This window comes from Bremia lactucae, linkage group LG6, assembly GCF_004359215.1.
Source record: "Bremia lactucae strain SF5 linkage group LG6, whole genome shotgun sequence".
NCBI lineage: Eukaryota > Oomycota > Peronosporomycetes > Peronosporales > Peronosporaceae > Bremia > Bremia lactucae.
The window spans coordinates 4,656,427-4,670,107 of NC_090615.1; the positions used below are offsets into that span (position 1 = coordinate 4,656,427).

The 13,681-nt window shown below is 45.5% G+C and overlaps 3 protein-coding genes across 3 annotated transcripts; 2 read left to right on the plus strand and 1 right to left on the minus strand.

Annotated features, from left to right (window-relative positions):
• Nucleotides 1–122: 122 nt before the first annotated feature.
• Nucleotides 123–3,404, plus strand: CCR75_005837 (uncharacterized protein; the record flags this gene model as incomplete). Its single annotated transcript, XM_067963912.1, has 1 exon — nucleotides 123–3,404. One exon carries the CDS (start codon nucleotides 123–125, stop codon nucleotides 3,402–3,404), a length of 3,282 nt encoding a protein of 1,093 aa, XP_067817950.1.
• A 152-nt stretch (nucleotides 3,405–3,556) lies between these two features.
• On the plus strand, nucleotides 3,557–7,604 carry CCR75_005836 (uncharacterized protein; the record flags this gene model as incomplete). Its single annotated transcript, XM_067963911.1, has 3 exons — nucleotides 3,557–6,940; nucleotides 7,004–7,143; nucleotides 7,214–7,604. The coding sequence occupies 3 exons, from the start codon at nucleotides 3,557–3,559 to the stop codon at nucleotides 7,602–7,604; spliced, it is 3,915 nt and encodes a 1,304-aa protein (XP_067817951.1).
• Nucleotides 7,605–7,747: 143 nt separating this feature from the next.
• Nucleotides 7,748–9,316, minus strand: CCR75_005835 (uncharacterized protein; the record flags this gene model as incomplete). The annotated part of the gene is made up of 5 exons (XM_067963910.1): nucleotides 7,748–7,801; nucleotides 7,883–7,946; nucleotides 8,015–9,032; nucleotides 9,095–9,156; nucleotides 9,216–9,316. 5 exons carry the CDS (start codon nucleotides 9,314–9,316, stop codon nucleotides 7,748–7,750), a joined length of 1,299 nt encoding a protein of 432 aa, XP_067817948.1.
• Between the last annotated feature and the right edge of the window lie 4,365 nt (nucleotides 9,317–13,681).

Consider the following 13,681-nt stretch of genomic DNA (forward strand, 5'->3'; position numbering starts at 1 on the left):
GGGAAATTTTTTGTCTCAGATGCTATGTCGTACTTAGTACTAACCTTGATTTTTTCAGGGGAGAGCCTTGTCGCTAGGAATTGAGAGGGTAGACACCGCGATTTGGCGTTACGCAACGCACTATGGAGCGTATATCGTTGCTGGAGGTCGACAAGATTGCGGTCGACATTGATAGTAGTGTGACTGCTTCATATTTAGAGTCAATCAAAGGTTCAAGCGACGTGGCAGAAGCAGCGGAGGACTTGGATACATCGATCACTAATGAAATTGACGACAGTGAGGCTATGTTCACAGATGTAGAGCCGACAACTGCAAATGACGTTAGTGCTGAGCCTGAAGAGAAACAAAGGGTGGAAAACTTAGATCTAGCTGATAATGAGTTTGAGGCAGATGACATGGACATCGAGAGTCTGGACGAACTGTTGAGCATAGTGAAATCAAAACCCATTGCTTTTGCCGATGATGAAACCGAAAATAGTTTGACTATTCTGGAAGCCGATTTTCTTGATAAATTTGCGGTGTCGGATGATGCCTTAGACTTCGATGCCACAAACCAGATATCCCTAATTCGGAGAAGTGTCAGCGACTTTATTGTTGACGAAGCTGCGGAAACGTCGGGCGAAGACTTTGCAGCCTTTGAATCGGCCTCACCTGCTGCGACATCTGACCTTCTTGTCACTAAGCCAGACAAAAATGCTCAAAACAATAGTGATATGAAAAGTACAATTGAAGCGGACCCGATTGTATCCGAACAGGACCAAGCACTACATGATAATAAGCGTGAGGAAGACGAGCATGCAACCATCACTGCGGTTACCGAAGAGCCTGCTAAGGCTACATCTGCCGATGAAAATTTGGTAGACGTGCTTGCAAAAATCCGATATAAACTTGCCTGCGAGTCGGTACAAGTGTTGGATTCTGGCGAGATTGTGGCTCTGCCAAAAGGGTGGACTACTCGCCAGAGTAAAACGAACGATGGCAAGACGTATTTTGTATCACCATTTGGTCATACCCAGTGGCTTCGACCACCTATGAAAACAGGCATAATCTATAACTGGGTACATGAGATTGAGGTAACTTTTGGACCAGGCCGACTTGGACTTAATTTAAAGCAGATTGCCGGTATCCCTGGTACTCAATTTACCGATCTGCAAGTGCATATTGCGGAAATTTACAAGCTTCCGAATGGAATGGCAAGTCCTGCAGAAATTTATAACTGGAGTGTCAAGCCAGAAAAGCGTCTCGCAGTCAATATGCGCGTGACAGAAATGAATGGTATCTCACTGACAGGTTATACGTATTCCGAAGTGTTAGAACTACTAGCGCGGATGCCACGTCCTGTCGGTATTAAGTTTGCAGATGTATCCAAAGGAATTGTTGGCCGAGTTGAAAAGGAGATACCAGTTGAAGAAACTGAGGAGGAAAAAGAGGCTCGCGCAGCTCGAGTAATGCAGAGGTCTCTACATTCGGAATATTTTCAGATTTTGGTGTCATACGAACTACATAAGCAAGTGTGGGCGACGACGAGGCACCACATGCGGTTACAGCTACTTGATATACAAAAGAAAAACGAGGTGGTCGGAATACAAGTCGAACTAGAGCAGCAACGTCGAGAATCGTTGACAAAAGAGCGTGAACTCCTGGTCCAAGAGACAGTTTCACTGACGCAAGTTATTGATCAGTTAGGCAAGCAATTAGCGGGAAAAATCGATTCGCCAGAAGTACTACGGACAGCAAAGCTAGCACGGCGAAATGCGGTACTTGAAAAGGAAGTGACAGAGATTATTGTAGAAAATGACGAATTGCAAGCATCACGCGTCAGAATTGAAGATGCACTAGATGATCTACAGCAGGAGCTAGAGGCATACGGAAATCTCGATGTGGACCGTAATGGCTCGAATGAAGTCAAATTCTTCTCTCCTGCCTTTTTGGGCTCTATGGTGCATCGGGGCTCAATTGATACGCGCGCTGAGGATGCACGTGAGCGACTTCTTGAAAAAATTAAGGCTCAAAGAAGCCAATTTGAAGAAGAAATATTTCTTGAAGAAGAGCGCGCAAGGTTTGTGGAATCAGAAATTTACCAGTTTAAATCTCAAATAAGCTTGGCTGCAGAGGCGGTCAAGCGCGAGGATGCCTTTATTAGTGGCGAGCGTCCACCTCAAATGATCTTTTTGGAAAACAAGATCGCTTTACTGAAGAAAAATTTGCGCGAGACGGTAGCTGGGATTGTAAAAGCAAGACAGAGCGGTGACCAGCAACAGACCCCTTATCTATTTACCCGACGAGCGGATTTAAAGGATGACTTGATCGCAGCCCTCGAAGAAATGCGGCGTATGGAGAATGAGCTAAGCGCATATTTCGATGTTGTGCAGAAAGAAAAAGTCGAGTCACTTCCCAAGGATATATCGCTTCTTACTGTAAATATTGATGAAGCTCCACATGAACGCGCATTAGAATCGTCTCGGCTACAGAAAAAATTAGCAAAACTTCAAGTTCAGCTGCACGAAACTGTAGTTCAGCTCGCAAAAGCAGCAGCTGAGATGGACGAAGATCATGCAAATTACTTAGGCAAACGACGATTGCTGTTAAAGGATGAAATGAAGGCAGTACAAGATCAATTTGAGGCCCTTACAATGGGTACGCTTAACGTGGCGGTGAATAATAGGGAGTCTTACGTTAGACCGTCACTTGTTGGCCCACCGACAATTCAGGATGCTCCTCGGAGATCTACAGCTGGCTCTCGGATCTCATTAAGCGGTGGCTTTCGAGGGTCTATTACTAGTACCTGGACTTCCATGGCTCCTGACCGGGCTTCAAACATTAGTCAAACTTCAGAAATTGCTCCTAGAAGCTCCGAGCGACAAGACCTCCCCCTCGGCGGCCGAAGTAGCAGCAATGGATCGATGGCCTTACGGACACAGTGTAATGCCTTGAGCTCGATTCACGTCCCTGGAGATGAATCAATGCCCACAATGAGTGGCATCCTACGAAAGCATGCAACCTACTCAAATGAAAAGAGCACATTTGGCAACATGTCACTCCGCGGCGTTCGCGAGCGGTGGTTTAATATCGAGCCCGATGGATATCTGCGATATTACAAGCGGGAAGGCGATCGTGAACCTCGTGGCGCGATTCTCCTGAAACAATCGTCTTTGGAAATCTTGCATGGCAAGGAAGTGGGAAAGCCGAATGAGTTTATGATTTGCTCTCCTACGCACCAGACGCGGATGCTGGCAAAGACTTGTGAGGAAATGCTTGTATGGGTCAAAGTACTAGAACTTGCTCACGCACACTTTATGCAGCAAGTTCTTAATGAGGATGGTCACGGAAACTCTACTGATCATGCAGTCTCGCCTGACGCAGAGCTCGCTTATCGGAACAAGCGTGCAACGCTGGGATTCTAACGTGATATGAAAATTCATTCAGCTTAGACATGCTCTCAAAGTTGTTAATAGAGCACTTAAAAGAGTCGTTATATTATATCATCTTGAGTATACTAAAAAGATTTCTTAATATCACTGGCAAAATCTATGGTCAGAATTAAATAACTTGGAGCATGTTTCGCGCCCGCAAGTTCGCCGAGGTGCCGTCTAAGCGCGAGGGCGCGGAACTGCTATTGAATGACTCCCGCAAGCGTCAGCGCCTTGAGCATTGGAATGCACTGTATGCACTGCGTTCAGGAGGTGAAGACGATCTGGGAGAGGGCGCATCGCTTTTGGTGGATACAAACAGCCATACTATCATGGAAAGCGCAAGCTTGCCACCTCAAGTACTGCAAGAGTTGCGCATGGAGTGGCCACAATTGCCATCTCACCAACATCACCAAGTCTGCTGCTGCAGCGTATCGGTACCTTCAGCACGGTACCGCAGCGGGCGCCAGTGGATCCGGTACTTTTTCTTTCCACTTCGCACTAAGATACTGTTGTGGCAACAAGACAGAGATAAGGTTGTGCTCTTGCAGCTTCCTAAACATCTAGAGCCAAGCGAAGTGCTTTATCCTTTTCTGTTTGCTCAATGTGCACAAAGCCTTAGCCTCATGATAGTGGGCAAGAGTGGTATTGTGCTTCTTTGGGAGGATATAGAACTCCCGTACGAAAGTGTGCCTCTTAGTGTACAAATTCCTCTTGCTGCAAAAGAATTTGTGAGTACACACTTCTCTGCGGCAATGATGAGTACGCAGGAGAGCCTTGATACCGATGATACTTACGATGATGCCGCGGGCCTTATGTGCTGGAGTAATCAAGGCAGTATTTGGGAAATTGCGATTGAGGATCGACGGATACGAGTCCGTGCCTTCGAAAAGCAGAGTGATGGATTCTTCTCTGGGATCACAAAAACTGTCTCACAGTTTTTTTTCAATTCGTCGGCGTCACAAACTGGATCAAATGTAGGCGAAGTGGATGTTAACCAGCCAATTAAGTGTTTAAGAGTGCTTTCATCATCGGTAGGGGATGAATCTCTCTTAAGAAAGAGTGGACGAGACGCCGAGGAGACTGCGGATATGTTAGTTCTTTTCCAAGATGGCATTTTAGAGCGACGAACGTTTAGCATTGAAGACGTCATGAATTGCTCGTGCGAATCTCAGTGGCATTTAAATATGAGTGGTGTTGCAATGCGCTATTTTCGTGACACTTTTTCTGATGCTCCTGTAGCCCAAGTATGCATTGTTTCAATGCCTTACGTGCAGGAAATGTGCTTCTCATTGCTCGTAGCATTTGTATGCTCGCACACAAACACCAACGCAACGGTCAAATACGCTTTTTTTAATTTTTCACTGACTTCTGACACTTCACCTGAGCTAAAATGGGCGAGTATGTTGGACTATGAGCCCTATTTCGATGACCAATCGGCCAATTCCTTTTTTGAAGTGGATACTTTTGTCATTACTCGTGGTGCCTTGTATCTTGTTTGGACGCAGATGAAGCCAATCCAATTTTCTACAATCATTTTGCCCCAAGCTGGACAGAGCAGTATACAATCATCATTTTTTTCGCTTCAGGGCGTAAAAGGACGTACGGCATTAGCATTTGGAGCTCGCGTGGACCAGAGTTCGTTTAATAATGACTCAGTTATAGGATCAGTGTCATTCCTTCTTATTGAAGAAGATAGCAAGTCTTTAAGAGGGTCAGTATGTGTAGCTACGGCATCAAGCATGCAGAAATTAGAACGGCTAGCGGCTCTCATTAGATCCAAGGCATCGATACAGCGGACGCGCCGAAAACATGAAGCGCACTTTTACACTGGCGAGTCATCGCCTTCGAGTAGCGAAAACTCTAGCGTGGAAGCCTATGCTCGATTTCTTTTGACGCGCTTCTACGAAAATCCAGATTCTACTTCAGCTATGCGTGTGAGCTCGAAGATTGTGGAATTAGCTGCGCAGGCTGCTCTGGCAGCTGATGATCAGATTCTAGATGCAAAAGCTTCATCTGGATTGCGATGGGAAAAAAAAACTGGCGATGCATCTCTGCAGGCTAATATGTTGAAGAGTGACATGGATGTATTCTCGGTGACACCGAAGCTTGTGCGATATCAATTGGAAGAAAAATGCGCCTGTCACGTTGCCTTTATACAATTTCTGCAGCACTGCTGTGCATCAGTCTGGAAATACATTGAAGATTCTGACGAGCTTAAGCGTCATCTGACCGAGAACGAAGAAAAGCTGCAAGCTGCAATCGCTTTGAGCAAGTTTCAAGCTTCGATACTGCCATTATCTTCTGCAGAGGGAAAAACAACCACTTCAGATGCGCAAAATAATGAGCACTCGCTAAATGGAAAGTTTCTTCTCCATGCAATTGAAAAAACTGTGCAGGAACGAGGCTATCCGATGGAACAGCTGCGGCTTGCTGGCTATAACTCGTTTGACGTATTTTATTGCGAGGTGAGCAAAATCGCAGAGTTAATTCAGAATTTAGGTGATGAAGTTGCAATTCTTGCGGCCTCTATCGGTGAAAGCGATCCGACATATCTTGATGCTCTGCTAGAGAGCGGCTACGCCATGCTAAGTGTGATCTGCACGCCTGCGCAAAGCTTTACTGCTGGCTTTACACCGACAGGAAGATGGCTATTCACGCGTCAAGTACGCGAGGGACTGGCTAATCACATTTCGCGCTTGTCTGCTATTGTTGGATACTCTCAGAGAGAAACTGAGAAGCAAATCCACTGGCAGTATGACGACGTATTCAAAATTACCGATCAAATTGAGAAGCTTGGAACTGCTCTTCTTGAATGCTACGCTCGCTGCATTCCTCTTGCATCTAATAAAGAAATAGATGAGCTGCGCAAAGAAGAAACATATGCGAAGCGAGTAATGCTTAATCCTCTCGTTTATATCGCTACGCAGACACCAGCTTTAGATGGTGAAATCGCTTTCGAAATTAACCAGGATGGAGCTATCGCGTGTAAGCGGGCAAATTTGTTCAGCCAGTGCGTTGACCTTTGTGAAAAATACCTATATTTTGAAGGCATGGTTTTTTTGGTATTTGTTGAAGACTTAACAAATTTGTCCAACTTGGATTGTGTTCTCGGTAAACTGCCAGAAAGTTCTGCGTCAAAGAGATTACAATTATTTTGCAAGAAGTACGAGGGGTTTGACAACTTCCTTTTTTTATGGTACAACGGCGAGATTCAAAATCCGTGGGCACGAGACGACCTAGAAAAATCAAGCTCATTAATGATGGCTTTCTTGTTAGCTCACTCGCAGACGTTTGCGCCGTCCTTGCACAAATTTATGAAGAGCCGGGAACGTTTAAATAAGTACCGGTGGCTGACAGCTGTGTCGATTGAGCGGTACGATCAGGTAGCAACCGAAGCGCTGCGTGAAGCTAAAAAGGAGCGTCGCTCTTTACTTAAGCGCAAAACAATGGCCAGTATTGCTAAGATCGCTGCCGTTGCGTCTCCCAGTGTCTCATGCCCTAAGAGGGATCAAGAGATACAGCAGGAGGTATGTTTTGGAGTGACTTTGTGTATGTATTCGACGTTTTTTACCAATTTTTGCAATGAATAGCTTGTCCGCGGTAACCTTCAGAAGCTACTCGTGCAGCTGTCATTGAAAGATCCAGTCAACTCTAAGCCACTTGCACCTGAAGATTTGGTACATGCGTGCTTGTCGTCAGCTCTTTCTGTCGAGAAAGAGGATCCTATGAGGTAACAGCGAGATCCTTCGTGTTTTTGCTTGACATGAAGCAAATACTGACTTATAATGTTAATTTTGCAGAAAATCTATTTTCTTAATGACCCTTGAAGCGTTGGAAACGCTAGCAGTAGAACCACTGTCCGATGAATATAAAGAGATGCGAGCAGATGTGTGGCGATCGTGCATTGTTGATGATGCTGAATTATGGGACGATTTAGCTGCCGAGTTGGCGGCTGGCGTTAATGAAGAATCGCTTGAGTTGGTTATGCGTCAAACTCTCCTATTCAAGGTTATAAGGGAGTATGCGTTTCTACCGAAGCACCTTACAAATGATTCTAATAGATTAGTTGCACTCACAATTGAGGTCATCCAAGAGCTCGTTCAACGCGAGGGCGATGTCGACTCAATCGTAAGTGCTCAAAGTCAGCAGCTGCTGATCAAGACGCTGCATCTGGCACTTGCGATGGAGTAATATAACTTTGAAAATACAGCCTCTGTGGCGTGCAGGGATTATAAATTTTATGTCGTAGCAAATAATTGTGAGCGAAGTCAGTGGGTATATACATTTAAGGATGTCGTGTTCACTGCGTCAAGCGGTGACTGAAGCCCCACGTCCTAATTGTCATCTTCCGAGGACATAGTTGGTATTGGTGACAATGCAATTGTCAGCTGGAATATTATAGAGATGACACAATCATATTAGTCGCTCAAATCGCCACTCTAAGGCTTTAGCATTATGAAGTTACTTACGACGGCCATTGACATGAGGATGACGCGTGACTGCAGTTCAGAGTTTCCACTTATGATCACCAAGCTGCTTGACATGCAAATCGTGAGTAAAATTTAAAAAGTTTCATTCTTAATGTATATAATTCACCAGACCTGTCCGAAATAAAGAGGGAAGTTATGCCTACCGTCACAAGTGCAAGCGCCGAGTTGTTGTGCTCGTGTTTGCCATTGCGCAAAATGGACACGAGTGCATTTAGCAGCGACACATTAGCCAGAATGACCGAAATAGCAATCATCATCTCGAATTGACGAGGAGTCACCCCTATTAAAAGCAAGAGTTCTGCAGCAGCACGCCACGCCAGACCAGTAGCTATCCACTTGGCGGATGAACGAGCATCTTTTTGGTGAAAAAAGAGCAGGAGCGCTACCACAGGGATTACAAATGACAGCCAACTTCGCCAGATGTCCATTTCTTCCTCAGCTTCGTGAGGCAGCAATTGGCTCGCCATTAGCGAGCCAACGACAGCAGCTGTACTTAGAAATGACGCAAGATGGCCGCTGTTTACGACTCTAGCCACCAATCCGCTCGGTTCGGAATTCTCGTGTTTGTAATGATAGCTACTAGCATTGCTGTTTTCCCGCTTTGCGTTCTTCTTGGCGTCCTGCTGCTTATAAGACACGTCCGAGTCCTCATCTTCTTCATACATCAGCGTCATTGGCTTCTTGTTATTAATTTCCATAGAAGAATAAGCCAATTCCCGTACTTGCGGGGTCAGTGCCACCATTGTCGAACGCGTTATCACCGAGTCGTCCTCATCGTCCAAACGGGACACGAACTGCGTCGAAGAAGACGTTTCGGTGGAAGCCTGTATACGAGAAGATCGGTGCCTTAATGAGCTCTTTCCGTCCAACCCGTCACTCTTATCGATGTTGCGCGGGCTCGTTCGCTGCCGAGTGTCCGTAATTTTGCTCGAATTCTCCTCGCGCTCGCTCGCCTTGTTTTCTTTTTCATCGTCGTTTGCCCGTACCTTGCGATTTACCGAGACGCTGCGCGAGCGACTGCGGCGTCCTCTTGTCCGGCCGGGGCTCTTGCTTCGTCGTGGACTTTTCGACCTCAATCGGCTGGGGCTACGACCGCGGGGCGTCGAATTCTGTAACTCCTGCTTCCGTTCTGTACGTGGAATGATATTTTAATATTAAGCAATAATGTCGTGGTTCCATCCATGTACGCACGATCTTCATAGTCTTTAATGACGTCCGAATATCCATCAGCCATCAAATCGATGCGGCTCTCCCTGCGTATTGGTTATAACGATTATGATTTGTAAGGAGTTAGGAGTATGGACATTCGTACCAGGTGTTATTTTCCTGTTCGAAACCCTTCCATACAACTAAGTAGTGCACGCGTTGCTTGATGAGCTTGCGATCCACAATACGCTCGATGTCGTCCGGCATTTTGTTGAAAGTGAGGGTGAAATTGATCCAGTTGAGAGACCAATAATTTACCGGCATACGCCTTCTCGTTAAAACTTTTGAGATCGCGGATTGGCTGGTGATGAATTACCACGAATTTGTAGGCTGTGGTACAGTAGTGGCTGTACCGGCTCCTTAATGAAATGGATCGTAATATGTTAAAATATGGGAAGCGTTATTCAGCCCCCACCTTTTCTTCAATTAACCCCCACCCTTCAAATATTAATATATATATTTGAAATTGCGGCTTTTAACTCGCCAGAAAACATGCAAACAATAATTAAATATTAATTTCGTGAAATTAAAATTTTATTTTAAAACGCCTGAATCCTGCCGGAGTTACCGAAAAATGCTCCAGCCTCATCAGTGAAAATTATCCTCTGGTCCCGACAAAAGTCGAAGAAAGTGGCGAGGACGTAATCCTGTGTACCGGAGAACTCGTAGCGGACTATATCGTCAATGGATTGCGACGCATGTACGCAGCCATTAAAATCAAAGTAGCGGAGGTCGTGGCGTTTTGCTGGACAGTTATCGAAACATCATCGGTCCAGTGTTTTGCTGAAACATTAAATCGAAAAAACAAGTTGACAATGATCGCTGAGCCGCTAGACGCCGGTCTTGATTAAAATATCGAGTAAGGTCGCGTGTCGTTATTTCACGACGTTTAAGACGTTATTGCGTTCTTTGAAACGAAGTATCAATGGGATGTGCTCGCAGCGCGATCTGTATGGGCTTTTGGACTTAAAATCAATGGAATGTGTTACTCAACGACACGTTGGCGTTCGACGTCGAAAAAGAAACGCTCTTCAGTGTACGCGAGAGTCTTGTTCAAGGCTTTAATGAAGTTGTCAAGAAGGTTTACTCTGTGACGAGTACCAAGTTTAAACTCGTGGACGCGATGACTGCGAATAAATCGATTATCGCTGAGGTGGACTAGTGATCCCCACGGCGCGTCGAGTCGCGTACTCGGCGTTCTTAACTGCGAAGCCACGGATGCTTGATCCCACGTATGCACTGGATATTAAGTGTGTCGTCGCTGCATAGATGCTGAGTCGAAAACTGGTACTGTAATCCTTTGCTTGAAACGGACTTGCGCGTTTTTACACAGAGTCAAGCGTTTGTAACCCAAGTGTCTGATCATTGGGCGGTTGTGCCTGGAGATCTGTTGGATACGAGTGTGGTGTTGCGTCCACTGGAACCCGCGCCTGTGAACGATATGGACGGGAGTTTTTGGTCAAGACACGACGTCGTAAAGAATTAAGTGAAGACTTGAATGTGCAGGTACTTTGAAGAAACCATGCGACGGGAATTCGTGGAGTTGCAACATGTAAAAGCTGTGGTAACAAAAACACTAATATAATTTCAGACTAATTAGAACCCATAAATATATTAATATTGGAAGGGTGGGGGCGCTTCCCTAAATAATTCTAATTTTAATTAATCTGGTATGGCTCGCAACCTTTTGTATATAAATTTCAGTCTCCAACCTTTTACAAAAAGGACATTCTTATCAATACGCCATATGCAATGCAGAACGGGGTGTATCGTTTTATGAAATTAACACTTAGAGGTTGTTAATAAATATATTATCTAAAAGGTAGATAATATTTGGAGGATATTATTTTAAATAGTAATGATCAGAAATCTTATCCATAAATAGGTATAGGCCGTTATATCTATTTATCCCGCAGACTAATCAACTGTAGATATAAACAAAAGAGAAAGACAGATAAGATAAGATAAGATTTCAATTGCATGTTTAATACTAGTTTATAATTAAGTTAGAGTTAACAGATAGAAAGAAGAGATACTTAATTATATTAATACAGTTTTCAGATTACCCTCTTTAAGCAAGTTACCTAAAAGAGAAGTCTTCCTCTGCACGTACTAGTGTTCGTGAAATAACGGAAGGCACCACTCGCAACTGAAGCAGTGCGAAGGAGACTTGTACTGAAGCAGTACAAGTCGTAGTGCTCCGTTACACCTGGTAGCACTTTGTAGTCCGTCCAAGGACCACAGTTCCATCATCTAACATGGATATGTTAGATAATAATGAAAATACGCATCACGTTCCGCGTGATAGCTACTCCTATTAAGTGACATAGAAAGGAGTGCGGTCGGACGAATGAGTTCGACCGTAGGGAGCGATGCCATCTTGGCCATGCTGTCCGGTTTGGACAGAAATGCCCTCCATTCAGCCATCGCCAAGTTCATACAACATGAATTTGACGAGGTGAAGGAGAAGGTAGCCTTGCTGAATCAGCAAGGCTCTTAACAGGCAGAACTGTTGAGGATACAACAGGTACAGACCCCTGTACCTGGAATGACGCATACGCGTCGTCCCGAAACTCTAAAGTCTGACATCTTTAAGTATAGGGGAGTCGAAGAAGACTCCCTCTTAAGATGGTTTTTCGAGTTGGACGATGCCGTAAGGGCTCGGCACATTGTCGACAGAGCAAATGCAAGTCGCATTTGCTCAATCAAATCTGGCAGGTCGTGCCAAAACTTGGGCATTGGGCCTTAAGTTGCGCGACCCATGCGTCTTTGGGTCGCTAGAGGCTTTCAAAGGCCGGCTCAAACAGACGTTTGAACCGTCAAGGGCTGAGTTCAGAGCTCGTTCAGAGCTTCTGAAACTCAAGCAAGGCAAGCGTGATGTTCACACATATGCCCAGCACATACGACTCTTAGCGAGTTGTAACACAAATAATTCAGTCCATGAACACACGTTGATTACGATGCTCATGCAAGGTCTTACGGATGGTCCCGTAAAGACCTACCTGTTCTGCTTGGAACTGGATACGCTTTAAGAAGCAATATCCGTTGCGGAACAGGAGGGCTTTAGCTTGAGACAGGCTCAAGCTAGTTCATCATATCGTCCTCCAAGACGACACGAACTAGGAGGTCCAGAACCTATGGACCTCCCTTATGTCGAAAGCGAGAAACCTCGCTTTTCTCACATCATGCGATTGCAGAAATGCATTTGCTGTCAAAAGTTAGGAGAATACGCTCATGAGTGTAGTGCTCCACGCCCAGTACCGAGAGGTACTGAACGTAATTATGGACCGAATGCCAAAAAGGGCAACGGTCGCAGGTCTGACGTCGTTGCGAAATCGCAACAGCGAGGCGGACCGCCAAAAAACGGTCGGGGTCAGTAGGGGTGCAACGCCCTACTGATCCAGCAACCTCAAGAGAATTTGCAAATCTCTTGACTAAAGTTGCTCCAGACACACAATCATTATGTGTCTCTGCACCCGGTGATGAGGTATCCCTCATCACTTGAAGTTAAGAGTGACAAATGATTTATCACTCAGAGCCTAGTGGACTGCGGAGCGTAGAATAACTTTATTCGTCGCCAGTCACTAGAGGGTCGTAGGCTCAATATGTTGTGCGCGACATCCCTCCAACAAGGATGACGGTGCGTCTAGCGACAGGCGCATCGATAACAGTAATGAAACGCGTAGCGAAATTTCACTACACGTTGAAAAATTTACAGTACGATGATGATTTCATCGTACTGGATTTGGATGACAATTTTGATGTCATCCTAGGTTTACCTTGGCTCAGAAAATACGAGCCAAGGATCAGCTGGCAGCATCGATCCGTAAAGATGCCTGCCACTTGTTCATCAGATGGCCATCTGATGAACGTCTTGGAGCGTCCACAAGCGTGTGGATGTACTACGAGTGAGTGCGATGGCCTCACTTGTGGTACGGTCGTTAGTACAACCGCACAAGATCACAGTGTGATTACCAATCACAATGTGGAGTCAGCTGCCGGCGGCTGTGTTAATGCACAGGCAGCGCCGAAGGTCCACCACTCGAAAAGGTCGAGTGGATTGGGACATGAATGTACGCTTAGTGGGCGACATTCAAGGAGTATACCGGTTGCCCAGAAAGGACAACACGATGATCCAAGGTCGAGTAGAGAGTCGACCGTAGTGGACCCGACTGTGATAGCGCAATCACACTCGGAAGACGTTGAGGGAAGAGGTCCCCACGTATTTGAGGAGAAATCCCCTCAAATGGTAGAAGTTACTAGACTTCTAGATCCCGAGGGATTAATCCCCCGGCAGCCTGTGGATAAATCCCAGGAAGAAACCGAGACATTAAATGTCTTGGTTAATGATGGATCGAGAGTAGGCGCTTCTACTCTTGATCTGTATGCGCCTCCGAAGTTAACTTCGGAGATAACTCAATTACCAACCCTAGAACCTAAGCGGTTCTTGAGAGATCTGCATTGTGGGAAAATCAAGCAGATCTGCGTACTCGTCACAGAGGACGATTACGTAACCGACATTCGGTCAGCGGTAATTTTTGCAGAGAACGAACGGGTTCTCAGCAGCTCATC